The sequence below is a fragment of the Capricornis sumatraensis genome, chromosome 1 (genome assembly GCF_032405125.1).
Source record: "Capricornis sumatraensis isolate serow.1 chromosome 1, serow.2, whole genome shotgun sequence".
Classification (NCBI taxonomy): Eukaryota; Metazoa; Chordata; class Mammalia; order Artiodactyla; family Bovidae; genus Capricornis; species Capricornis sumatraensis.
In genome coordinates this window covers 80,795,520-80,816,910 of record NC_091069.1, presented here as the reverse complement: position 1 = coordinate 80,816,910, position 21,391 = coordinate 80,795,520, and the positions used below count along the sequence as shown (strand labels likewise).

The window sequence follows — 21,391 nt, the reverse complement described above, 5'->3', positions numbered from 1 at the left end:
ATCCAAGCTATGAGTATCAAGATAACTGTCTTTGGGTGACACTCTGAAATTACAAATTAAAAACGGTAAGGCAGGAGAAGGCAATGGCAAGCCACTTCAGTACTCTTGCCTAGAAAATCTCATGGACGGAGGAGCCTGGTAGTCTGCAGTCCATGGGGTCGCAAACGACTGAAGCGACTTAGCAGCAGTGAAAAACAAAATCAGCAGCAAAACGTATGCAATAGCGACACCTGCTGGGTGTCTGAGGAAGTGGGGAGGGCTGGATTTAGAAAAGCAGAGTCCTAAGGTTTGTAGCAATGGCAGCCCACTCCAGTACTCTTGCCTGGAAAATCCCATGGATGGAGGAGCCTGGTGGGCTGCAGTCCATGGGGTCGCTAAGAGTCGGACACGACGGAGCAACTTCACTTTCACTTTTCACTTCCACGCATTGGAGAAGGAAATGGCAACCCACTCCAGTGTTCTTGCCTGGAGAATCTCAGGGACGGGGGAGCCTAGTGGGCTGCCATCTATGGGGTCGCACAGAGTCAGACACGACTGAAGCGACTTAGCAGCAGCAGCAAGGTTTGTAGATTAAATCACTAAAATGGATAAATGTTTTCTGTGATACTAAGTAAGAATCTTGTTACTGCAACCAAGAAAATGATAGTAAACAGTGTATACATCAAATAAGTCATTTATTTTGACTCCCCTTTCCCCAGGTTCCTTCTAACAGCCAAGAGGCTATGGTTTAAGTGGGTGGTAGAATATGATTTCTTAACAATAGCACAAATACTTTTTGTTGGGGGTCAAGGGGTAGGAGCTTGTAATGGCTCTTTTAATAATGAGGATGGCATGTGTAGGTCACTGAAGGCTTAAATATGCAGACAGTAAAAACACACTTATTTGTATGAAGTTAATGCTTAATTCTCCCAGGATCCAACATTTGGAATATATTTCTTACTTCACTAAAATGGAATAAAATTTGAAATTCGGACCAAGTGGGCTGTTTGCTAACTAATCCAACTCTTACAACCAGCCAAAAATTGGGGCAGGGGGAATCATGTGTTAAACCCAATTCTGTATAGTCAGTTCAGAGAAAAATGCAGGCTGGCTCTGGTTGGACATTGGAGGTCCTGGGGGATGAGAAAGGTTAATTCAGGCCTGCAGGTGGCCTGGACCTGGGAACAGAGTCAATATTCACTGTGGTAGCCTCACTTTCTACAGTAGCTGCAATAAACGAGGCTGCCTTGAACGACTGAACCGAAGGAAAAAATCCTCTGTGGGACAGAAGGCTAGACTCACAGAAGGGAGGTGGGGGGAGGAGGCGCGGTGTGAAGGGGAGAAGGTGCTGGAGTTTCTGTTGAATGTTTTCCTATTGAGTGAGTGGAGGAATAACCCACCCCACCCCAGTCCCACAAATCCTTCTTCAACAAGCTGTTTCTGTTCTTGGAAGCGTTAACTGATTCGCTGCTGCAGGAGAATCCAAAGCCCTGAGAACTAGGGTGTCCTCCCCTTCCTTTCCTTCCAGAAGAGCCAGCAGCCTCAGGCAAGCCAAAGTCCTTTCCTCCCAAATGCGCAGTCTTGTGAGCTCTGCCGTCTTCAAAAACTCAGCAGTGGGAGGCAGCACTCTGAAGAGCTGGGAGAGGAGGTGGCATTGCTCCGATGCAGTCCTCTGAAGATGATGGAGCATCTCGGGGGTGAGGGGACGCCAGCTGGACTCAGACAGGAGGCGGAAGAGATGCTTGTAGAGGTATTTCACAAAGATCAGGGTCTCGGCCCAAAAGTTGATTTCCGTTTTTTCAAATGGGTAGTCTTCTTCCACCTGAATCAGATGAAAAAGACAAAACCCAGCCTTATGGGGGATGTTGACTCAGCCCCAGTCCAGGGCAGAGTCCTGGCAGATGCAGAAGCAGTGTGTCCGCTCCCCCATCTGACAGCGGGCTCACTTTCGCCTGTTAACACCCCTGTACACACACCACTTGCAGCCTTGAAGGTCACCTTCTATTTTCACTCATTGTACTTCTCCACCGGAGAGGAATTCCTCCTCCCCAGACTTAACATGACCTTTGATAAGGATGTGTTTGTGGTTCTCAGCCAAGATACCTTGGGGAACTGGTGCTGAAAAGGGGACCTCAACACAGGAGGGGACCCTAAACCTGAAGGTGCATCTCGGTATCAGGGAGGAGGGGGGAAGGGAGATGTGAGGAGCAGAGCAGAGAGTGAAGTACTGCCAGACATGAGCCACTGCTCTCTGAGGATGAAACCCAATTTCTATAATGCTGGGGACTTTCAAGGTCATTTCTATTGTAGACACTTTATCTTGTCTCCAAATTTCCCATAAACAGACTGCTTTTTGAACTCTTGGTCTGCTGGGGATGCCAAGAAGGCCAGCTGAGTCAGACACTAGTGAAGAGGAATTTCACTTCTCAAGATGCTTTTGCTGCTTATCTGGGTCCTCAGTTTCCCTGTCTGTTGACTGCTCCCCCTGGAGCAGTTTAATCGTTTTAATTTTTTAATAAAAATAATTTTAATTTTAATAAAATATCAGTTTATTTAACCTGGAGGGGTTAAATAGTTTTCTTCTAGCAGCCGAGACCCTGGAAGGACCCTGATTCTCTGGAAGTGTTTCAGCTTCAGACCTAATTGTGGGGAGCCCCTGGTTACTCTAATGTTGATGAATAAGCATTCTCCATAATTAAACCATCAACTTCCAAGGGACCTCTTTCGAACTCCCCTCCCCCACACTGATGGGAAGGCTTACCACTGGAACCCCTAAATCAGCAGGAGAGCTGCCCGAGCAGTGCCCAGCAGGCTGGGGTCACGTGGAGATTTTGTTAATCGGTTACTACTGTGTATCTGAGCATCAGGAAGCACACTTTCAAGCCATATCAAGCTGACGAAAGCCTGTTAGGTGCTGCCTCCAGTGGGCGTAGGTAGGACACTCTCACACACCTCCGCTGCCTGAGACCCCAGGGATTACCTGATGTGCGCTCTCCTCACAGGCCATGAGGCCCTCACCCTCTCCCAACAGCCATCCCAGCAGGACTGGGAGTCCGGGGGTCAGCTGGTCCCACTGCTGGAGCAGGTCACACAGCACAGCCAGAGCCAGGTCCAGTGCGCTGGAGGCATCCACCTGACAGAAGGCAAATTCTGCAAAGACGAGAGAGGTGAGCCGTGAGTGTGCTGCCGAGGGCCAACCGGGAGTCTGTGCAGGATTCTGAGGCAGTGAAAGTCGCAGGTTAAATCACTGCTACCGCCTGGCAGGGAAGCTGGTGGGAGAGGCTCGCTAAGGGTTATTTGCTGTCTATACACTAGAATGAATCACAGGCCTAAACCCCTATCCTTGCCCCCTATCCCAGTGGGGATAGAAGCTGCCCCATCTACAGGACAAGACGTTTCTCTCCCCTCAACCCAACTGGAAGGATATCAGGAAAGCATCCCACCTAGCATTTCCTCTGCAGGCCTGCTGACAGTGCCTGACCTCTGTCACTTTGCCCCTTCCTCTAAAGCAAATCCCACTGAGCACGACACATTAAATCTCTAACATCTCTGAGCAGGGCATCAGCAAACTTTTTCTTAAAGAGCCAGAAGGTAAATCTTTTAGATTTTGGGAGTCTTTTTAATATTTATTTGTTTGGCTGCACCAGGTCTTAGTGGTGGTATGTGGGATCTAGTTCCCTGGCCAGGGATAGAACCTGGGCCTCCTGCACTGGCAGTCTTAGCCACTGGACCACCAGGGACGTCCCAAATTTGCAAGTCTTATGCTCTCTGTCACAATTAACTCTGCGGAAAGCAGCCATAGACAATATGTAAACAAACGGTTGTGGCTACTAGGTTCCAATAAATCTTTATATTCCAATAAAACTGGACTTTCATGTGATTTTTAGGTATCAACAAATAATATTCTTTTTTTTTTCCAACCATTAAAAAAATGTAAAAGCCATTCGCAGTTCACAGGCTGTACAATGACAAGTTGTTTTGCTAAGTCATTTCAGACTCTTTGCAACCCTATAGACTGTAGCCCACCAGGCACCTCTGTCCATGGGATGTCCCAGACATAATATTGGAGTGGGTTGCCATTTCCTTTTCCAGGGGATCTTTCTAACCCAGGGCTTGAACCCGTGTCTCCCACTTGGCAGGCAGATTCTTTACTACTGAGCCACCTGGGAAGCTCCCCAATGGCAGGTGGGGGGCTGGAATTAGCTCACAGTCCACTGCCCTCTGCGTTAGACTGAATTCACTTTTCAGACACTCATCTTCTTAGCTGACTATGGGAAGGGCGCTGAAAGAGTAGAATGGAGCACAGAAAAAGGAAGTGGGTGACTTGGGGAAACCATTGCTTACTTCACCATTTTGCCTTCAGTTCAGTTCAGTCAGTTGCTCAGTTGTGTCTGACTATCTGCGATCCCATGGACCACAGCACGCCAGGCTTCCCTGTCCATCACCAACTTCCAGAGCCTACTCAAACTCATGTCTATTGAGCCGGTGGTATCATCCAACCATCTCATCCTCTGTGGTCCCCTTCTCCTCCTGCTTTCAATCTTTTCCAGCATCAGGGTCTTTTCAAATGAGTCAGCTCTTCGCATCGGGTGGCCAAAGTGTTGGAGTTTCAGCTTCAGCATCAGTTCTTCCAATGAATATTCAGGACTGATTTCCAGATGGACTGGTTGGATCTCCTTCCAGTCCAAGGGACTCTCAAGAGTCTTCTCCAACACCACAGTTCAAAAGCATCAATTCTTCGGTGCTCAGCTTTCTTTATAGTCCAACTCTCACATCCATACATGACTACTGGAAAAACCATAGCTTTGACTAGATGGACCTTTGTTTGGCAAAGTAATGTCTCTGCTTTTTAATATGCTGTCTAACTTGGTCATAACTTTTCTTCCAAGGAGCATCTTTTAACTTCATGGCTGCAGTTACCATCTGCAGTGATTTTGGAGCCCCCCAAAATAAAGTCTGTCACTGTTTCCATTGTTTCCCCATCTATTTCCCATGAAGTGATGGGACCGGATCCCATGATCTTCGTTTTCAGAATGTTGAGTTTTAAGCCAACTTTTTCACTCTCCTCTTTCACTTTCATCAAGAGGCTCTTTAGTTCTTCGTCAATTTCTGCCATAAGGGTGGTGTCATCTGCATATATGAGGTTATTGATATTTCTCCCGGCAGTCTTGATTCCAGCTTGTGCTTCATCCAGCCCAGTATTTCTCATGATGTACTCTGCATAGAAGTTAAATAAGCAGGGTGACAATATACAGCCTTGATGTACTCCTTTCCTGATTTGGAACCAGTCTGTTGTTCCATGTCCAGTTCTAACTGTTGCTTCCTGACCTGCATACAGATTTCTCAGAGGGCAGGTCAGATATTCCCATCTCTTTCAGAATTTTCCACAGTGTGTTGTGATCCACACAGTCAAAGGTTTTGGCATAGTCAATAAAGCAGTAGATGTTTTTTTGGAACTCTCGCTTTTTTGATAATCCAACGGATGTTGGAAATTTGATCTCTGGTTCCTCTGCCTTTTCTAAATCCAGCTTGAACACCTGGAAGTTCACGGTTCATGTACTGTTGAAGCCTGGCTTGGAGAATTTTGAGCATTACTTTGCTAGTGTGTGAGATGAGTGCAATTGTGCAGTAGTTTGAGCATTCTTTGGCATTGCCTTTCTTTGAGGCTGGAATGAAAACTGACCTTTTCCAGTCCTGTGGCCACTGCTGAGTTTTCCAAGTTTGCTGGCATATTGAGTGCAGCACTTTCACAGCATCATCTTTTAGGATTTTTAGACAGTCCTAAATATGGATTTGAAGGGGGGCTCAGGGCATTGACACTTCCGTTAACAACCCTGTGCCTTCCACCACCAACCTAGAGCAGGCCTGAAACGTGGGACTGAAATCTTGCCACATAGACAATACATTTCTGCAGACCCATCCATACACGAATGCTTGTTTTTCAATGACCCACTTCTACTGAAACCTCATCTTTCTCAAATCCACATCTTCACTGCAGCCCACAGACCTTGTCCTTGACCATTTGGCCCCCAAAGAGACTTGCTCAACACACAGGGAGAAGCCTCAGAGTCTGGAATAGAAAGCCGAGTTCCCTAGCATGTTGAGCCAGCCTCTGGGGACCTGTTAAGTGCCAGTCCCCTAACCAGGCCCTTTCTCTCCAGTCCTTCAACATCCTCTGGGTTGGGTGTTACCTTTCCTAATTCACGGATGAGAAATCCAGGCACAGTTAGGTTATCTCACTTGCATACAGTCAGAGAGCTTTAAGTGGCTATAAAGAAACTGGAATTGACAGCAATGGTGTATGCAGAGTGCAGATTTGGAGAACTAGTACCAGCATTCCTGAGATGTAGTTCTTCATGGTAAGAGTAACAGAGCTGATGACCCTCCATCAGGGCCAGCACTACACAGGGCCCATGAAGTGGAGCCTGGGCTCACAGAAGCAGCCCAAGGACCAATGTTGCCATCTTCAGAGCCCGAAATCAATCCCCCAGGACACCTGCCCCTTAGGCTCTGCAGCGTGGCATCAGGCTTCAAACTGGGAAACAGAAAAGGTTGAGGGGAGGTGTGAAGGTGCATTTTTGGCTGCAGGTTTGAGCCATGTGTTGGTCTAGGCTTTGCCTGTGATACAATCTCTATTTTTTATCTCTGCTGACTCCCCCGTGTAGTTCTCAACTACTTTAGAGTCTGTAAGAGGAAGAGAACACCATTAATTGGCATCTTTCAAGCCCCAAAGACTGAAAATATACATGCAGACTAGCATACAATGAAACACACAGCAGATGCTCAGAACATTCCAGTTTATGACTCTGGAGATTATGAAACTTTGTTTACCCCACTTGATTTGGTTTGAATACTAACACAGGGACAGCCACAAAGAAAGCAAGCAATAAGTTGATAATAACAGAGACTTTCCTTTTATTTGAACCCTTGCTTCTCCCACCACCAGAAGGGAGGCATCCTTATTTAATAAATGAGGAAGGTGTGCTCACAGAGGTTGGGTAACGGGTCCAGAACTTCACAGTTAGCAGTGGTGGCACTGAGCTAATAAGTATCGTTCAGTCACAGGCCACACCCATCCTGCAGGGAAGCCTTGGAGAAACACTCCCAGTACCCCATGGAGATGAGGAAGTCAGACTCAGTTTTATTATTTTTATGCATTAAAAGTGGGGCTTCCCTGATAGCTCAGTTGGTAAAGAATCCACCTGCAATGTGGGAGACCTGGGCTCAATCCCTGGGTTGGGAAGATCCCATGGGGAAGGGAAAGGCTACCTACTCCAGTATTCTGGCCTAGAGAATTCCATGGACTGCATAGTCCATAGGATTGCAAAGAGTCAGACATGACTGAGACTTTCACTTTTCATGCATTAAAAAGAGCTCCCACCTCAGGGTCATATTTTGAAGAAAGGGTCAAAGCTGTAAGTCCTCTATACTGTGGCATCAGCATCAGGTCAGCTTCTCTTGAAACCTTCCAGAAAAATCTTCCCTCTGATTCACCACTTATCCCTCCCTGCCCCGACTCTTCTTTTTGTCTCCTTAAGGCAAGGGCTGAAAGCTCTATAGGGAAGAACATAGTTTCATCCACCAGCAAAACCAGTGCCTGCAGCTCGTGCAACACTCCCAATGGGTCCATGAAGACCACTCGGAAGTGATCAGAGATGCCACCAGGAAGGCCAGACTGTTGCACCTGCCCCACCTGAGGACCGATGTCCCCTGTCCTTCACCATGTATCTGGGCATCATGCTTAGAAAGTGCCAGGAATGACTGAAGCTTTAGAGGAGAGCTGGTGTGTTGTCTGGAAGTGAATCTACTAGAATTATAACCATCCAAACACCGACCCCGCCAGGTGAGGAGAGACGAGGAAGGGGAGCTGGGATAGGGGTGAGGGGAGGATTAGATGGACTTAGACCTCCTGCTTGAGGGGCCAGATGCACCTTGCCAAGTTCCTTCTCTTATTACCTTACCCTGGACTAAGACAGCTCAGCCAGAGCAGCCCAGTCTCTACTGGCTGAATGCCTTCTGAAGGGGAGGCTGAAGGGTAGGGAAAGGGATTTTCAACCTAACCCTGCAGACCAGCCAGGCTCTCAACAGGCGTCTCTCAAGGAAGCAAGAAAGCAAGTGACCAAGCAACAAGCGTGTCGGAGAAATCTGCTGTGTGTCGGAATAGCCAAAACAATCTGGAAACATACAACAGAACTGGAGGACCCACACTTCCTGATCTCGAAACTGGCATAAGGATAGACATAATATAGATCAAATGGAATAGAATTGAGCGTCCAGAAATAAGTTCTCACAATTACAGCCAATTGATTTTTGACAAGGGTTTCAAAATAACTGGCTAGGGGAGGAACAGTCTTTTAAACCAAGGGAGCAAAGACAACTGAATATTCACATGCGAATGAAACCATGCCCCTACCTCACAGCATACATGGAAACTAACTCAAAATACATCAAAACTAAAGCTAACAAGCGAAACTACAAAACTCAGAGAAATATACGAGTAGGAAATGGCTTTTTAAACATGACATCAAAAGCACCAGCAACAAAAGAAAAATTAGACTTCATCAAAATTGAAAACTTTTATACTTCAAAGGACACTATTAAGAAAGTGAAAAGAAAATTCACAGAACTAAAGAACATACAAGGGGTCTGTATCTAAAATACATAAAGTGAAAGTGAAAAGGAAAAGTGAAAGTGAAAGTCGCTCAGTTGTGTCTGACTGTTTGTGACCCCATGGACTGTACAGGCCAGAATACTAGAGTGGGTAGCTTTTACCTTCTCCAGGGGATCTTCCCAACCCAGGGATTGGACCTAGGTCTCCCACACTGCAGGCGGATTCTTTACCAGCTGAGCCACAAGGGAAGTCCAAGAATACTGGAGTGGGTAGCCTATTCTTACTCCAACAGATCTTCCCGACCCAGGAACTGAACCGGGGTCTCCTGCATTGCTGGTGGATTCCTTACCAACTGAGCTATCAGGGAAGCTCTTAAAACCCAATCATAAAAAGACAAATAATCCAGTTAAAACATGTGCCAAGGGTCTGAACAGACATTTCCCTAGAAAAGATATACAGATGATCAATAAGCACATGCAGAGATGCTTAGCATCATTAGTTATCAGGGAAATACAAATCAAAACCACGAGAAACCACTTCATACTTACTAGTGTAACTTTAATCAAGAAGACATATACCAAGTTCTGGTAAAAGATGTGAAAAAATGAAAACTTTCATAAATTGCTAGTAGGAATGTAAAATGGTGCCAGCCACTTTGGAAAACTGTCTGAAAGTCTCTCCAGCTCTTAGACATACACATATACCTAAAAACATATGTCCACACAGAAACATGGACATGAATGTTCATAAGACCATTATTCATAAAAGCAAATAAGTGGAAACTAAAATGTTCATGAACCAATGAAGGGATAAATAAATGTGGTACATCCAAACAATGGAATACGATTCAGCTATAAAAAGGAATGCAGTACCGATATGTGCTATAATGCAGATGAACCTGGAAAACATTATGCTAAGTGAAGAAGTCAGGCACAGAAGATCACATATTATATAATCCCACTCATATAAGATGTTCATAACAGGCAAATCATACAGACAGAAAAGTAGTAGCGGTTGCCAGGGGTTGGAGAATAGGGAGAATGAGGAATGGCTGCTGATGGATATAGTGTTTCTTTTTAAGCTGATGCAAATGTTCTGGAATCAGATAGTGTTGATGGTTGTACAACCTTATGAATATACTAAAATTTGTACACATGTACACTTAAATTTGACATATCTTTTGCTATATGATGTATTTTATGGGGGGGGGGGTGCATGGAGAGTGTGGAAGGCTGAAAAATGGCCTCCCCAAAGATACCTATATAAAGTCCCTGGACCTTGTGAATGTTAATTTACTTATAAAAACATTCTCTATAGATGTGATCTGGTTGATGATACTTAGATGAGGAGATATTCCTGTATGATCCTGTATGGGTGGCCCCTAGATATCATCACCATTGTCCTAATAAGGGGGAGGGTGATTTGACAGTAGACACACATAGAAAGAAGGGCTTCCCTGGTGGCTCAGATGGTAAAGAATCTGCCTGCAATGCAGGAGACCTGGGTTCAATCCCTGGGTCAGGAAGATCCCCTGAAGAAGGAATGGCAACCCTTTCCAGTATTCTTGCCTGGAGAATTCCATGGACAGAGAAGCCGGGTGGGCTACAGTCCATGGGGTTGCAAAGAGTTAGACACAACTAAGTGACTGACATACACGTAATACACACAGAGAAAGGAGAAGGTGATACAAACACAGGCAGAGGCTAAAGTGATCCTAGCAAGGAAATGCTGACAGCCTCCAGAAACTGGAAGAGGCAAGGACTGGATTCCTCCCTAGCACCCGCAGAAGGAGTGTGGCCCAGCTGACACCTTATTTTCTGACTTCTGGTCTCCAGAACTGTGAGACAATAAATCAGTGTTGTTTTAAACCACCAGGTTTGTGGTCATTTGTTACAGTAGCCACAGTCAACTAATATGGAGGAACCTAATAAGGGTAGGTTGTGGTATTTTTCTTTGGAGTGATGAAAATATGTTAAAATTGTGCTGATGATTGCATTATTCCATGAGTATGTTAAAAAACACTGCCTTGTACTCTTTAAATGGGTGACTTGTATGGTATATGTATGCTATATCTCAGTAAGACTAGGATGTTAAAAAAAAAAAAAATCTGCTATGTGCTCAAGTTGGTTCCAGTTGCTCGGAGGAAGCCTGACCACAGAGTCTGACTGGAAAGGGCCAGTCTACTGAGGGGACTGGACAAACGTCTAGAGCCTCATACATGCTTGTAGGGCCTAGTTCTCAGGTGCTGGAGGGCTCTGCAGAGGTGAATGGTCGGTCAGAAGGTGGAAAGAAGGCTCAAGAAGGATTCCTAGAGGAGCTGGGACTCTGCCTGGGACTCTTCACCAGACAATCAGGAAATAGGAGCTAATGGTCTGCTTTGAGCCAGTGATATGCTAAGTACTGTAGAAAGCAAAGCAAGAGACTGACGCGTCCTGTCCTGTCCTCAGGAAGCTGGTGGTCTAGATGGGAAGGTCAGGTAAACACTCAGGCAACCGTGAGGAATCTATGGAGTGGTCTGGATGCCAAGAGCCGCAGGAGCCAAGGGGAGAGGTCAGCGTGAGGGAATAAATCACCTCCAAGACTCCCTGCACTGGCTTAGGGAGTGCTTCAGGTGGGGAAGGGGTGCTGGTACACACGTGTCTGGGGGGGCCCATGCAAGGCAGACTGGATTAACACTCAGTCATTGGGAAGCGAGTCAGAAGCCCAACAAATGGGCATTTAGAACTGGTTAATCCTACGCTTTCCATGCTCAAGAATGGATAACTCAACTGGATAGCAAGGGAGGACAGGGGACAAGAGGCTGCAGGGCTGCTGCCGCACAGACCCCCTCTCACTACTGCCCTGGCCATGTCAAGGTCTCCTGCCAAGGCAGCCACCTGGGGATCAGAAGCCATGTGACTTGCTCCCCTGCCGTCTTCTTCCCCACCTCCATGAAGAGGCCCACCTTGGGGCTGGAAGCTGAAGACCCAGGCTTCACCCAGCATGCTGGATCATTCAAAGTCGTAGCTTAGTCAATGTCCCAACTAAGACAAATGGTCTTTCATTTCTAGGCAGGTTTGGGGTAATTTTCAACTGTACTGATTAAAATGAAAATGCTGACATGGATTTTTTTCTGTGTTGCCAACCATGAAAACCAATTCAGACCATGGATTAGAAACCTACCAGGACTTCCCTCGTGGTCCAGTGGCCAAGACCCTGAGCTCCCAATGCAGAGGACCTGGGGTTCGATTCCTGGTCAGGGAACTAGATCCCACATGCCACAACTAAGACCCAGTTCAGTCAAATAAATAAATACTTAATAAATAAAATATTAAAAAAAAAAAGAAACCTACGGTCTGATCATAAAGTATTATGAGGGAGATGCCTTTGAGACTAAGGCCCTTGGTCAAGCCTCCTTCCCAGTCCTTTCCAAGAGAGGTCAAGTCAGCCCAGGAAATGCTGAACAAATGTTGAGGAGTTGGATTCTCCCTCCCCCCAGCTCTAGAGAAATCTGTCAGGCATTTGTGGAAAACCTCTCAACCCTGCCATCCACCCAATTCCCCTCACCATCCATTTACCCATCAATTCAAGCTTTTATCTCCCCACAAATACTTGTTGATCACCAGATAGGGGTTTTGTTGGGGGAATGGGGAAGGGAGGGGGGAAGCTGTGAGAAATATGAGCAAAATTCCAGGCCCTTCTCTCAGAGAGCAAACAGTTTAGTCAGAGGCAAGCTGACACATATGAAGTGTCAGGAAATAGTCCAAGATGGTGCACGACGCGGACTGATTATACCATTACTAGCCGCCATGAAAGGACAGAAAAGGGACAAAAGAAAGAGTGCGGGGTGGGAGAAGGGGTGGCTTCAGAGAAGAGAAACTTGCGCAGATGAGGGTCAGAGGACAAGCACCGCTGGGATGAAGAGGAGGAGTAGGGAGACTAGAGCGGCCTGTTGAGGAGGCAGGTTTGGGGGGGCTGGAGGTGAAGATGGAGGGGCAGACAGTCTAGGGCAGGTTTGGTGGTGGGGGAGGGGGATGGGCAGAGCTGAGTGAGTACAACTGTGCTTTCTTTTTTCTGAGTGAAAATATTTTAAGGCTTCATCAGGCTGTTTGCAGACCAACTTCCTCATTTCTAGTCTTCTCCATGGATTTCTTCACATCCCCTCAGGAGGTCAAGAGCCAGTATTGTAACTAGTCACGAGAAACAACCATGGGACCAAAGCCTGGCTCAGCTGCTGACTCTGATGTTCAACTCTTGCAGGGGCTCCAGGAGCCTCAGCTGGCCCCTGCCTCAGCTGACCCTTGACCCCTAGAGCCCAGGTTCTCCGCTCTCCAGTAGCCAGGGCTCAGAGGTGGGACTTCTAGGCACCTCAGTCAGTGAGAGAACTTCTTAAACCATCAGAGGTCATCATCTCAGACTTTACACATAACAGAGCTCCCACATGCCCCCAACCTCAGACCAATGACCCAGAGGAAGGTTCTGTCCTAAGGAACAGAGTTAGGTTGGCCCCTCCGGTGGCTCTGATGAACCAAGCAGGAAATCTGGGTCGGGGAACATGGTATCTGTGGTATTAGTCTCTGTTCTTTATCTGAATATTTTGAAAATTTCATCAAAGAAGAAGAAGCCCATGTGTCGGTCGGTGCTCCCAAGGGCAGCCCCAGCAGTCACTGAGACCACTGCCCACGCATCCACTGCTGGACGTCGTGCCCTGGATGACAGCCAGCCCCTCCCCTCACTGCCAACCGGCCCATGGTACTAAGTCTGGCCAGGAACTCAGACTTCAGCTGGCCCAGGTAGACCCCTCTCCCTCCTCCTATGTCTTTTTCTTTTGACCCTGAAAACCACTGTTTAAAAGACAGGACACGTGGAGGCAGAACCCAACCAAAGGCACACAGCTCAGGGGTTCCCAGGCCCCAAGGGACCCAGCAGAAGTACCCAGCAGGGGTGCAGATGGACTATTGGGTCTTCACACAGGTTTGGAACAGCTCATAAAGTTTTTTAAAAACCAGGGAGATTTTTCATAAAAATCCAAGTGTCCAGCATCTTTTGAAAGTTCAGAAAATCGGAACTTAGTATCTCTAGGTCTGCAGCTTAATATGATGCCTGGAGCAGAGAAGCGGACACGCACTACAGGAGGCATCTGTGTGCCCTGTCTGGGACCACCATACCGCCTCCCACCTCACCCCTGCAGGCATGTGGGCTTGCGATGCTGACACTAGGGTACCCACGAGGGCAGCAGGCCTCCCGCCAGCCCCTTGTCTTATAGATGAGACCCACGATCAAAGGCCTCTCCTCACATCAGCCCCACACCCCTCTCCCTCCACCTCTCATGGCTTTGTTTCCTCATCATTCCCTGTCTGACAGATGTTCCTCATCCTGACTTAGCCAGGCCTTCTTGGCCCTTGGGACCCAACTCATTTCTGGTTGTCCCAATTCAAAGGAGGTGATCCTATTGGCATGTGCTGGGTAGAGGCCAAGAATGCTGCTAAACATCCCATAATGCCCAGGACAGCCCCCTCTCTGAAATGTCAACTGTGCTGAGGCTGAGAAACCCTGCTTTAACCTTCCCCACAACCCTGCACAACTGTGGAGTCCCTTCCGTGAAGTCTCTGCAAGTAAATGGAGGGAGGGAGGGATGGAACTCTCAGTGCTCATCAGGAAGCAGCAGCCTCTCTATTTGGGGGAGACAAGGAAGACCTCATTTCCTCATCTCCCTTTTCTGGAAGGCAATCCCTAGGCGCACCCTCCACTCCCAGCTCTCTGGGCAGAGGTGGGGCAGCACATGGAACTCAGTCACGTGAGATGAACAGTCTGCTACAGAGCCCTTTCTGTCTGGAAGTGGAAACATTTTCCAGTTCTGAAGGGAAAGGATAAAAATACCATCGTTTGAAGTTCTAAATATAGTTCGGGGGAAAAAAAATCTTTCAAATATTAGTAATTTGCTTTTTCTTAATTTTCCAGCTATTTTCATATGGAACAGAGGGCCTGGGTTCCCAAAAGTTCCTACGGACCCAGTTCCCAAAGATGGAGATCCCCATGGATACAGTCACGTGCCTGATACACACATTTCCTGGTGACCTATCGTGAAACTAGAGATACTGCAGCAAATTTTTGCTTCCATTAAAAAAACAAAAACAAAAACATATATTTAAAAACCTTTAGTTTTAAAGTTAAAAAAACGACAATTTAGAAAATGTGGGTCCACCTCAAATCACTGGGTAAATATATATATGTATGTATGCCTGCGTGCTAAGTAGTTTCAGTCTTGTCCAACTCTTTGTGACCCTATGGACTTAGCCCACCAGGCTCCTCTATCCTTGGGGATTCTCCAGGCAAGAATACTGGAGTGGGTTGCCATGCCCTCCTCCAGGGGATCTTCCTGACCCAGGGATCAAACATGTATCTCTTAAGTCTCCTGCATTGGCAGGCGGGTTCTTTACCACTAGCACCACCTGGGAAGCCCATACATATGTATTTTCCTCTCCTCACCCTGATTTAAAAAATGGATATAGTCAACATGAATGAAAACAAATAAGCATTTCCTAAAAGTGTGCACTTATTCAGTAGGGCTACACTTTACCAACAAGGGGTTGATAAATTACAGCTGGTTAACAGTGTCCTTGGCTCAAAGCTTATAAAAACACTTGCATTTGTTCACTTCTAACCACACCAAAGAATAAGACATGGATTCAAACAAATATCACCCTCAGGCAGCAGTGCTATGGGCAAGACCCGGCCCTCCTAGAGGCTTGCATCTTGAGGAGAGGGGAGCGGCCCCCACTGCATCTCCTTTCCAGGGACTGCAGTTCTGTGTGTGATACTCAGTCCTGTTTCTTGTGGTGCCCTCCCAAGGTCAGCAGGAAGAGTAAGCCGAACACGGGCTTTGTCCGTGGCTCTTCCAGAGCAGGGTAACCAAGGCGTTTCCCTGGGGCCCTGGTGGGTGACAGGGCCCCAGGGAGAGGACTGAGTTGGATCCAGACCAGAGAGGCTCTGCATGATGGCACTGGGCCCATACCTGGCATTCCTCCATCCAGCGAGGACAAATCATGGCAGGCCCCTCCTGTGACATGTGCTAAGTCAGTCTCTGGGCCTCAGGAGAACCAGGTCCTCTCTAGCATCCCCGGCACTTGGCCTGCTCCTTGTTGGTTTCACTCTGCTGAGCCTCCCAAAGTGGGCAATCACCCCTACCTCTTCGTGGAAACTGAGCACCTTGTGTGTTTTATCCTCTCTGCACTGTCACTCACCCCAAAGCTCTCCTCCCAGAAGGGGCAATCTGACACCCATCTCCCTGCCTAGGGAGCCAGTAAGGGCAGGCAGGAGAGACTTCGATGGAAGCAGGGGTACAAAGAGGGTGTCTAGAGATTGGGAAGTCCTTTTGGGGGGTGGGGAGAGGTTGGGCAACCTAAGATCCCTTCTTCCACCAGCCTCCTCTTCCTCTGCCTGGGCAGAGTTCCGTGGCTCTGCAGGTACCTTCCACATGTCTCACTCACCAGCTTGGACCTTGCAATTTCCCTTTCCCTGAAGTCACTCTAGCTTTCTCTGCTTTATTTCACTGTTGGAATTTCTTTCTCTTACAGGGAATTTCTTCTCAGCCTGAGTGCTCAGGACTGACTAGCTCCTTCTGAGGTCTTTGTGAGGCTTCTCTGGCCCTCAGATGGGGGACTGCCCAGCTCCCCTAAAACACTGGTGGCACACGGAAGGTGGAGGATAAGGATGGTCTGGATGTGTATCTAATGACTATAAATTTGAAACCAGAAACATCCAGGATGGTGGAACTTCCCTCATGGTCTAGAGGCTAAGACTCTGAGCTCCTATTGCAGAGGGCCTGGGTTTGATCCTAGGGAACTAGATCCCACATGCCATGACGAAGATCAAAGATCCCACAACTGAGACCCAGTGCGGTTAAACAAACAAATAGCTACATTTAAAAAAAAGAAGAAAAAGAAACATCCAGGATGGTCATTCTTCTCTCCTGAGAACCTTCCCACTATAACCTCCTGCCTTCTCCCAAATCCAGAAAGCTCCTCTTTAGATGTCCACTCCTCATTCCCAGGCTCTTATGGTTCTAAACAGAACAAAGAGAGTCCTTGGTAATACAATGAGCAGAAGTGAAAAGTGAAAGACTTATTCAGTTGTGTCTGACTCTTTGTGACCCCATGGACTATAGCCCAACAGGCCCCTCTGTCCATGGAATTCTCCAGGCAAGAATACTGGAGTGGGCTGCCATTCCCTTCTGCAGGGCATCTTCCCGACCCAGGGATCAAACCCAGGTCTCCTGCATTGCAGGAGGATTCTTTACAAAACAACGAATAAATGACTCCTAAACTCACAAAGTGATTTTAAGATTTATAAACACTGCTCAAAATATAAGTGCCTATGATTTAAAAGTTCCTGGGGATTTTGTGTCTTGAAATTGAGTTTACTCCCAGGTCATCCAAGGCCTTTCCTATCTGTGACCATCATTCCCCAGCACCCTCCCCGGAAGTACTGTCCAGCTCCCAAAGGCATCGGAACTGCCTGCCACCAAGACCCTGGGCTAGGGGAGGTGAGGCTGAGGCTGGAGAAGCCTGGGGAGGGGGAGGGGGAGGGAAGGGAAGGGAGAGGCCACAGATAACCTCTCTTTTTAAGAACAAGCCAAGGAAGTGATGATCATTCAAGAGACTTCACGCTCTGGGTTTCGAGCAACTAAAAAGCAGAAAAGATCAAACTGTCGGCAGGATGGATTTAAATGAGCTGCTAGGAAGAGCGTGTGGGTCTTAAGGGTTTTGAGACTCTAGAGGCCACTGCTTAGAACAGCTCCTTTGCCTTCAGTATCAGCTCTTCCATGGGGAGGGTGGGAGGAGGGATTAAGAGGAGGAGGTACTCTGGGAAGAAGCTGGTTGTTTTTGACCTTGAGGATGTTTTGGTCTTGCTATGAATGTTACTGGTAACAACAATCAACATAAAACTAAACTGATAATGGCTAAATAGCACAAGATAAAATTCATCATAACCGACCAAAGAAGTAATTTTGTTAGTGATGCTGAAAACGGCAAACAATGATAATAACAACTATGGGGGAAAATGTGACTTGGTGGAAACAAACAAAACCAGGTATGGTAAAACTCTTACTAAAATTTTTGACTGAAAAGGCAAACCTTCATTGCCAAATATATAGGTAAAAGAGTTGATACTTAAGAAAATAAGGGAGAACACTAGAAGATTTTAACTGCTCTATACAGGAAATTGGTCAAGGTATTAAACTGGCTTGATGGAGTTACACTGGAAAATAATTTCTTGATGAAAATTTATTAATGTTGGTATTGTTGCTGTTCAGTCGCTAAGTCTTGTCTGACTCTTTGTGACCCATGAACTGCAGCAAGCCAGGCTTCCCTGTCCTTTACTATCTCCCTGAGTTTGCTCAAACTCATGTCCATTGAGTCAGTGATGCCATCCAACCATCTCATTCTCTGTCACCCCCTTTTCCTCTTGCCCTCAATCATTCCCAGCATCAGGGTTTTTTGCAATGAGTTGGCTCTTTGCACCAGGTGGCTAAAGTACTGGAGCTTCAGCTTCAGCATCAGTCCGTCCAATGAATATTCAGGGAATATTGGTATAATTCAGATTAAAAATTTGGGATCTTCCCAACCCAGGGATCAAACCCAGGTCTCCTGCACTGCAGGCAGATTCTTTATCGTCTGAGCCACCAGGGAAGCCCCCAGTGAACATTATGCCTAGAGAAAAGGGCAGGCATAAAAGGTCATTTATGATTCCATTTATACGAAATATCCAGCATAGGAAAATTCATAGACACAGGAAGCAGATTAGTGGTTACGAGGAGCTGGTGGGGGGGGAGGTTATGACAGGGAGTGACTGCTTAATGGATATGGGATTTTTTGGGGGGAGTGATGACAATGTTCTGAAACCAGAGGGTGGAGACAGTTGCACAATATTGTGAATTACTCAATGCCACTGAACAGTATACTTTAAAATGGTTAATTGTATGTTATGTGAACTTCACTTTAATTAAATTAAAAAAAAATCCAAAACAGCAACGACTCTTTGGGGATGGAGCCAGAGGGTGTGCCAAGGACAGAGGATAGTGGGCAATTGACTTCCATACCTCTGTGGCTTTAAATAAAAGGGATAGGTGAGAATGGGGCTCTCCAGTGAGTACTGCTCCCCAGGACATGAGGTGTAGACGGATAGATGAGGGTGTACACAGGGATTAAAAGGGCAAAGAGGGAAGAGAGGCCAGCTCTCCCTCCCCGCTGAGGCTACTGGCTCACACAGGGACAGAGATTTAGGGCTTAGAGGACTAGAAAGGCTGCAAGCAAGCCCAGGAGGGTGGTCTCAGTGGCCACTGAGGAGGGAGGCCTTGTTTTCCTACACCTCATCATGTTTGGTAATAAAGCAAGACATTTCACATCTAGAAGCACCTGCCAGGTAAGACTTGTATGTAAGTGGAGCCCGTGAAATAGTTTTATGCACAGAGCAGAGATCAGGTCACAAAGCTGTAAGGAGAAGTCTCTTTACCCGAATTACACAGACCCATTCGTCTGGCTTCCATTTCATTGCCTGAGTCTGTTTTATAGTCATGCTTTTTCATGAAAGCTTTTAAGGGAGGCTATTCTCTGATGTCATGTAAAAAAAATGTCTGAATACAATTACATTACAGAGCAGGGCTCTTGGAAGAGAACACAGCCACGAAGCTTGCTGGTGTCCTGTTTCCTTCTCTTTAAAAGCCACTTGTCCTCTCTCTAAAGACAGAAGCCCCCCAATCCCAGCTCTCTCGGTCCCTCTCTCTGTCAGAGGGCCCAGCAGCACTGTGCTGGGAAATGCCTGCAGAACTGGGGACTGCCCCCCCGGGGATGTGGATGGGCCATCAGGGAGTGGGGTCTGGCTCTGGGGCCCGGCACGCAGTCCTGAGCCACCTTGTCTAAGGTCACACATCTCACAGTCAAGGCGAGGAACTGAGCCTCCTTCTCCAGGCTTTCCCAGGAATTTCGGCCAGAACCTCCTTTCCACTTCCTCCCCCACCCTCATGCCTGATTCAGACATGCCCCCGGACTTGGGGAATGATTTTCCTTAAAAGCCCTTTTGAAGCTCTTCTCAATCAAAACCTGCTCTACTGTGAGCAAATTCTCCACATTTCTCACCCTTCCCTTGCTTCTTTCTCCTCCTGGCACAAGTTGCCATCCTCCTAACTTTCCAGAAGAGGCTCTTCATTTCCTGTCTCTGATGTGGACAGATCAGCTCACGCCTTCTGTCACTTCTAGACAAGTCTTGCCTCCTTCTCACTCAACAATCTCTCTTCTTTTGAGGTCCATACTAACCACCTCCCTGTTCTTGTGAACCTTATAAATAGAGACCTGGCCTTTCTCAATGACACAGAGTCACTGCCACTCCGCTGGTGACATCAACATCCATAAAGATATCCCTCCCAGTATTTGGTTTCGCCATTCTTGATCCTTTTTAATTCCAATACTCTCCATCTCCCATTTCACTGAACTCCCAACAACCACGATAGCATGAGACCTTGCCATTGCTCAGAATGGTTTTGACTTCAAGATCTTAAATTCTACGCTTTTTGGTCCCTTTTAAAAGAATATCATCATCGCTAACATTTATGAAGCACTCATTATGTATAGTGTTTCATATAAATCAATCACATGTGTATTCATTACAATGATCTTTTGAAGGTTTTATGAGCCCCATTTTAGGAAGGAGGTAAGCAGAGGCACGGGTGAGGATGTGGGATTTAAACACCATAGTCTATCCACTGTGGCTCCTACACTGTATGGCCTGTCTGATATCCCTAGAACAATGGTTTAATCTTCGACTTCTTCCCTTTTCACCCTAATCCTCACCACATCTTGACCCACCCTTCTCTCAGGCCATCACTTGTCTCTCTATGTATATCCTGGGCTCTCTGGGTTTGGGATGCTCTTCCTTGACCCATCTCCCTTATCAGCTTGATCTTGTTCCAGGCTCAACAGTGCTCTATGACCATCTCTTCCCAAACCCATCTACTGTTCCACTGGGAGCCACTGATCTGCACTGGAGAGAGGAAGGATGCTCTTTAGGCTCTCTGTGCATTCACGCTCCATTTTTTGGCCATGCAACATGCAGGATCTTAGTTCCCTGACCATGAATGGAACCTGTACCCCCAACAGCAGAAGCTCAGAGTCTTAACCACTGGACCACCAGGGAAGTCCCCATTGATGCTTTTTAATCTCAGCTGTCCTCTTGCTGCCCTCTCACCCCTGGCTATTCTTTCATTTATTTTTGGTGATTTCTGGCTGAACTTCTATATAAATTGCTTCAACCATTTCCCTGTCTCTATATCCTACTCCCTAACCACTCATTCTTATAGATAATCTTGTCTTCTACAGAAGACATTCAACACAAGCTCAAACTGCTGTCCGCCCCAACTTCAAAATTTCTCTAATGATTCTTTTGAAACGTTAGCTTGAAGGCAGAGCCAGGTCTAGGAAATGCGGTTTTCGGACAAGGGAGTAATGTCAATATTTATATGAGAGACAGCCTGGAGAGGGAGAAGGAGAACAGAAAGATGCAGAGGAGAAAAGGGCACTGTGGCTGGAGACAGGTCACAGGGTTGGCATAAGGTGCTGCGTGAAGAATGAGTGGAGGTTAAGGAGCATTTGTTGTTGTTGTTTTTGGCTTGGAAGGAAGATAGATAATATTACAAAGTGTGTGCCTGCATGTCTGACTCTTTGTGACCCCATGGAATGTAGCCCACCAGGCTCTTCTGTCCATAGGATTCTCCAGGCAAGAATACTGGAGTGGGTTGCCATTTCCTGCTCCAGGGGATCTTCCCAA

The 21,391-nt window shown here is 46.9% G+C and overlaps 1 protein-coding gene across 3 annotated transcripts in view; it reads right to left on the bottom strand.

Annotated features, from left to right (window-relative positions):
* Positions 1-707: 707 nt before the first annotated feature.
* THADA (THADA armadillo repeat containing) overlaps positions 708-21,391 on the bottom strand; it is a 322,784-nt gene continuing 302,100 nt past the window's right edge. For all 3 annotated transcript variants that reach the window (XM_068965145.1, XM_068965155.1, XM_068965164.1), the window contains exons 36-37: positions 2,960-3,129; positions 708-1,801 (exon numbers count right to left, since the gene is read on the bottom strand). In XM_068965145.1, the coding sequence (XP_068821246.1) occupies positions 1,406-1,801; positions 2,960-3,129 (566 nt within the window). In that variant the 3' untranslated portion in view covers positions 708-1,405. The remainder of the gene's footprint in view (positions 1,802-2,959; positions 3,130-21,391) is intronic.